This window comes from Ylistrum balloti, unplaced genomic scaffold (assembly GCF_031769215.1).
Source record: "Ylistrum balloti isolate Yb309-2 unplaced genomic scaffold, AGI_CSIRO_Ybal_v1 Utg369680, whole genome shotgun sequence".
In the NCBI taxonomy this organism is placed as follows: domain Eukaryota; kingdom Metazoa; phylum Mollusca; class Bivalvia; order Pectinida; family Pectinidae; genus Ylistrum; species Ylistrum balloti.
Genome location: NW_026781921.1, coordinates 640,562 through 646,325, shown reverse-complemented (window position 1 = coordinate 646,325; position 5,764 = coordinate 640,562). Strand labels below are relative to the sequence as shown.

The following is a 5,764-nucleotide window of genomic DNA, read 5'->3' as shown; positions in this document are numbered from 1 at the left end:
GAAAGTTACATTGTACATTTGTATGCCTAGTAATTTCGCGTTAACAGCTTACATTGTACCTAGTATTCAGTTGACAACATGACGCTACTTACTGTTATAAGACTTACTTTGCAGATATAGTCCAAGTCGTCCGGAATACAAGGTCTTCTTGTTTTCTTGGGATGTTTTTTTTTCGGTTTTTAGACATAGCAATACAAAATAGGGAGGTTGATGTAATGAATGTTTTAATTGTATATTTCTAACAAGATGTCCTGTTTCAGAGCAATCGACCAAGCGATTCTGTTGACTGCCATAGTTGTGGTGAGCTTCATTGGCGTCGGTATATGGATCCTGCAATTATTTCTTCTTGCCTATCACGTTCCAGTTATAGGGCTATCTCCTTCTAAAAGGCAGATATTGAGTTACGGGTCAGATTTATCATGGAAGATTCAGTGGCGTCGTCTTCTAGACAAAAAACCGGAAGTAACATCACAAAAATTAATGATATCATCACAGAGGAAACAGAATCACGGAGACATTAACCAATTAAGAAAGTACGTTACAGAAAGGCGTAATGATTGGGTTAATAAAACGTTTGTATCACTCAATGAGGACTCCCGTATATCAAACACTTTGTCGATAGATTGCAGACACCGGAAATTGGCAACATTTTCCGAGGACATATTATGTAAGGTAAGTTACACAGGTCTTTAATGATTTTCAAATTATTTTCTTTAACATTCCTCATGCACATATATCAGATTATATGTTTGATTGGTTCGATTCTAATTTAATCTCATGGTATATATACATTTGCCTTAAATAAAATACTGTTAATGCCTGCAATTATTCTTTCCAACAGAAGAGAAAAAAATTCTTAAAGAAGTTTAAAAATCCATGTTGGTTTGAAGAATCAAAGAAAATACTGCGATGTCTTCCATATTTTCACCTTTTTGGCGTCTGTAAAAGTGGAACTACAGATCTTTTTCATAGAATTACTCAACATCCACACATCCTGAAGAACAAGGGCATTATGGAAAAGGAAACGTGGTTCTGGAGCTGGAGACGATATGGTAATGTTAAATATTACACATGTCGTTAACGGTGTCAGAATAATGATAATGATGAAACTACTGCTTTGAAAATATGTATCCTGTATTCTATAAAAGTTGCTCCATTTTTATATCGTTTTAATCTGAAGTGTATTTTGCTTATGTTACCATAAGGAAATGGGAACATGCCTGGTGGTACCATGTATCTAAGTCAATTTTCCAAATTGTTTGATTCCGAGACCATTTCCAAAAATGAACTGTCAGGCCCGGACGGATCTACGTATCATCACCTTATTACCGGTATGTATAAGATTGTATATAACTGATATTTGAGAAACACGCTGTAAAATGGACATTACGACATAACATTCTCGTGATCAAAATTTTATAACACAAGTCAGATTGTTTAGCTCCACATATTTTCTTAACTAACAGGAAATTTTGTGGGGTGATTTATGATTATTTTATGATGTCACACTTCTAGGGTTTATAACGTCTATTTATACATATATGCAGACAATCGCGTCATTGATAAATCACAAATAAGGTAATTCGACCTCAATGTTGTGTTGACGACAATTTTTTTTTCTTTTTCATTCTTTTTTCGTATTTTTGTTTCTGGTTTGTTGATGTTTACTTATCGTATGGTTAGAATTGTGTTTGTGTGCTGATGTTTTAATGTGATTTTATTTATTACATTTAGGTCATGGTGAGCCTATGGATCTCTGGGATCAATCCTACTGGAAACTTATACCTCAGAACGACCCGGAAGGAACGGAACCAAATATAACCACACCCTATCTCATTAAATATGTAAATCCGGCAATCAAGCTTATACTTATTCTCAGGAATCCAGTAGAAAGGTGACATATTTTATATTCAGGATATTTCGTTCATATACAGACACGTGCATACGTACAATGTACATGGTCATAGTGTGGTTTTATACTGTTTAACTTTGTTCCAACATATTTGGTCTTTTAAAACGGCCTCCCTGTATAACGAGGTGACAGCATTTGCTGAGTGTGTGTTGCGTGTTTTTATTGCCTATCGACAGTTTTATTTATGTCTAAATAACAACAGGGAAAGATATCGCAAAACTCAAAAAATTTAGATTCCTTTAAAAATAGCAAACTTACATGAAGTAAAATTATCAAGGATATAGAAACCGTATCAAACAGACTTTCCAGGGATTTGAAAGTGCAATACGTATGTTTCCTTGCCACAGTGAGAAACCTAAGCCAACTTTATAGTGCTATCACACTGAAAAATACGTGTGAACTATTCATTACACAATCTTAATACCGCACATTACGCTATGAGTAATAACTGCTTTTTTATGGACTCCGCTAAAGGTCAAAGGCGAGGCACTGTCGATGGAGTAATTAGAAAAGGTGGGTTTTTTTCAGAAAGAAGCGAAAAAGTTAGACCGCTTATTAAGTCGCCTCTTACGATATACTATGACATTGTTACAAGCTTGTCATAAAGACACTCTTACAAACGTACGACCAATAACCTGATTACAAGGTTGCCAAACACGCAAAAATTATAGTAATGTGATTACGTACGCTGGCTCGTGTAGATACAGCATCGTGAATGATCACATTTGCTTCACTTACATGTTATGAACATTATCATGTTCAAGAATGTCCGTAGTACATTCATTTTGATACATATTTACAGCTGCAATAAAACGTGAAATGGATACTCTTATCTGATAGTCCTACTGAATAAAGATTTTACCTACTTACTCCAAATCAATGATTCGTAAGACCTCATCTTTCTGCATAATTTTCTTTATGCCTCTATTACCACCTTCATCTGACAGTTCGGTCCTTTCAATATTATCGGCAGTATACTTCAGTGTGATAGCCCTATAAAGCTGGCGGCACAAGGATGCTTACAAAGCCTCCCTAAAATGCACACACTAAACAAGGCCTTCCTTATATGATCTATAGCAAATTAAAACATATAACACTAAACTAACTCTGCTTTATCACAAGTATGTATGCACTCCACATTATCACAAGGATAAATATAAACATATCGCCAACTGCCGAAAATACACACAACATATCGCGCACACAGGGACGCCGTAACCGTAGATTACCAAAGATGTTGCTTGGACGTTTACGCAATATCAAATTATTCAACCAAATCAACTGTTTTTCCACTCATGAAGGGACTGATATAAAATAGTAGCAGGCACTTAGAGAAATACTATTGCTGGAATAGGACAGGGTGTCCTAAATTGCAGCGTCTTATTTGTATTATTATTAGTATGATATAGAAAATAGAATGACAGCTATATATAACAAACATTCGGGGGCCGGTTGGAATACATGTGTATCTTTTTCAATCTGAATTAAGTTCATGATTTTTTTTTTTTTTTTTTCAGTGAAAGAAACACACTAGTTTATTATATATTTATACCTTTTACAAACAAGTACTTAAGAAATAAATGAACGTTGCCTATAACATTTTCCACCCGACATTGACAGGTTATACAGTCATTATCTTCATGGTAACTATGGAAACAACACAGATCAGTTTCATGTTGACGTTTTACAAACCATAAAAGAATTACATGTGTGTCAAGAGAATCGTACACTACGATCATGTCTATATGACAGGGACAACAAAAAGAAATTCAAGGTTTGTATAGACAGAAACAAAATATTCATTTCCTCGAAATAAACGTCATCAAGTGTATCCTCCTTTGATTTACCTCTGTGATATTTTACTGTATCATCAATAATGAACACGAAGGTTTTATTTAATTCATGGCTACTCTAAATCCACAATGTTGTAAACCTACAAAGTGGTAAACAGACAAAATAATATATGGATTTTAGTACAAGTTAATTTCGTGAGAAAAATTTATCCATAAAGCCAAATGCTAAAGTGAAACTACGGAAATCTAGCCCAACAAAAAAGTATGGTATACAGTATATAAGAGCGAACATGAACAAATAAAGATATTAGTGTGATAATATCAATACAGAATCTCAATACAAAAAAAATAATATAGAACTATCAATATAGATATTAACATAAAAACATAAATAATGTCCATTTTGAATATTGATTTGATAATATCAATATAATTCAACATAATGATATCCATATAGAAATATCAATATAAATACATCAATATAAAAACATAGATTTTACGATATCAATATAATGGTATTAGAATATATATAACCCAATTAATAATATGAATATCAATAACTGGTTACTATTAAATGACAAATACTTATTATGTGATGGCCTTTTGTATCAGTTTGAGGAAGATAATTCAATACGTTTATGATATCTACATACCTAGGTATATAACTGTTCCTTTGAAATCTGTAGTAATTCTTTGCTCTGATATCATTAATACAGGTTCCCATTTCTGCCAGTTTATATCACGTCCATCTTCGAGAATGGCTCAAAGTTTTCTCCAGAAAACAACTTCTTATTATCCGGAGTGAGGACTACAGTGCCAATATATCAAATACATTACAGAGGGTCTTCACATTCCTCGAAGTCGGTAGGTAAATAATGAAAAAAACGTGTTGTCTTTCTCGTCCTATTGATAAAAGTACATGAATGTTTTGAAATAACGGTTGCTCGTAAATTGCATCGTTTTATGACATGACAAACATACCTGAAGGTTTCTGATATACATCTTACATTTTCTCCATGCTATAACGTTATCCTCACAACGCTTCTATATATCATCCACCATATAAATGTTGTTCTATTTCTTTCTTAAAAGCTGTATCGTCAAAATCAAAAGATCTATAATTTTACATAATCTGGTATTCTGTGGTTTACTCTGCATATCATTTTCAAAAATTAGGATTGATGACCCCCCTACCTCATGTTATTTCCCATTGTACTAGAGGTAGCTCATAAGTACATTTCGTAGATTTTGAGATACCGAAATTCGTGGCAAAATTCTATTAATAAATTACAATGATAAAAATACAGTGACAAAACGATCTAACTGAAAACCATGATAGTAAAATGTGACGTTCAGCTTCCAACTTAACACAATGTTTTTCCTGTAAGTAAGTTTGGGTTAGAAATAATGTATTGTACTGTTCGAAAAGAGAAAGAAAGCAATAGTGGATGAAAGAACAGAACAAAAAGAGGAAAAAACAATGCAAGGAATGAGGGAGAAAATGTAATGTGAATTTCGGTCTAGGCTGGATGCGTTAAGAATGTGGTATTTTTTTTCTACAAGTCATAAAAACAGTTATTTTGATTGTATACACAGCGTCCCTGTCCCAGTCCGAGTTGCTCCGGGTTGCTGAAATTCCACGACAGTATCGCACAGCTCTGCGAAATACCGCCGGGCCCATGCGATCGGAAACACGGAAAATACTTCAGAACTTTCTAAGAGAGTCAATATATCAGGTTGTTGATATTCTTCAGGATCCGCGGTATCTAAAATGGATGTGATCATATTTACAATGTAACACAACCTCTCACTCTCTTTCATTTTATTGGGTAAGCGCTCTTTTTTTATCAATGACATTCGCTTAACAAACTTTCGTTGCTCTTTAGATGACTTGCATTTCCAACATCACCGATCCGTTCTCAGTTTGAGTTTAAACATGACATGGCGTGAATTCGGCTAACTTCCATGCATTTTGGACACCAATGGAAAAGAAACTTCCTATTCGGAACATCTTATCATAAAGACACTGCACACTTCAATAGTTCCAAATGGGTGTAAC

At 34.0% G+C, this 5,764-nt stretch overlaps 1 protein-coding gene across 1 annotated transcript; it reads left to right on the top strand.

Moving 5' to 3' along the window:
- Positions 1 to 246: 246 nt before the first annotated feature.
- LOC132564476 (carbohydrate sulfotransferase 15-like) lies at positions 247 to 5,486 on the top strand. Its single transcript, XM_060229133.1, has 7 exons — positions 247 to 300; positions 842 to 1,052; positions 1,206 to 1,331; positions 1,735 to 1,894; positions 3,533 to 3,686; positions 4,422 to 4,569; positions 5,302 to 5,486. Exons 1-7 carry the CDS (start codon positions 247 to 249, stop codon positions 5,484 to 5,486), a joined length of 1,038 nt encoding a protein of 345 aa, XP_060085116.1.
- The last annotated feature ends 278 nt before the right edge of the window (positions 5,487 to 5,764 follow it).

What these genes read in the sequence shown, in the direction of transcription:
- LOC132564476 (XM_060229133.1), top strand. Translation starts at nt 247, where the DNA reads ATGTCCTGTTTCAGAGCAATCGACCAAGCGATTCTGTTGACTGCCATA. An exon ending in CTGGAGCTGGAGACGATATG is followed by an intron (nt 1,053 to 1,205) that starts GTAATGTTAAAT and finishes TGTTACCATAAG; the next exon opens with GAAATGGGAACATGCCTGGT. An exon ending in CTTCACATTCCTCGAAGTCG is followed by an intron (nt 4,570 to 5,301) that starts GTAGGTAAATAA and finishes TTGTATACACAG; the next exon opens with CGTCCCTGTCCCAGTCCGAG.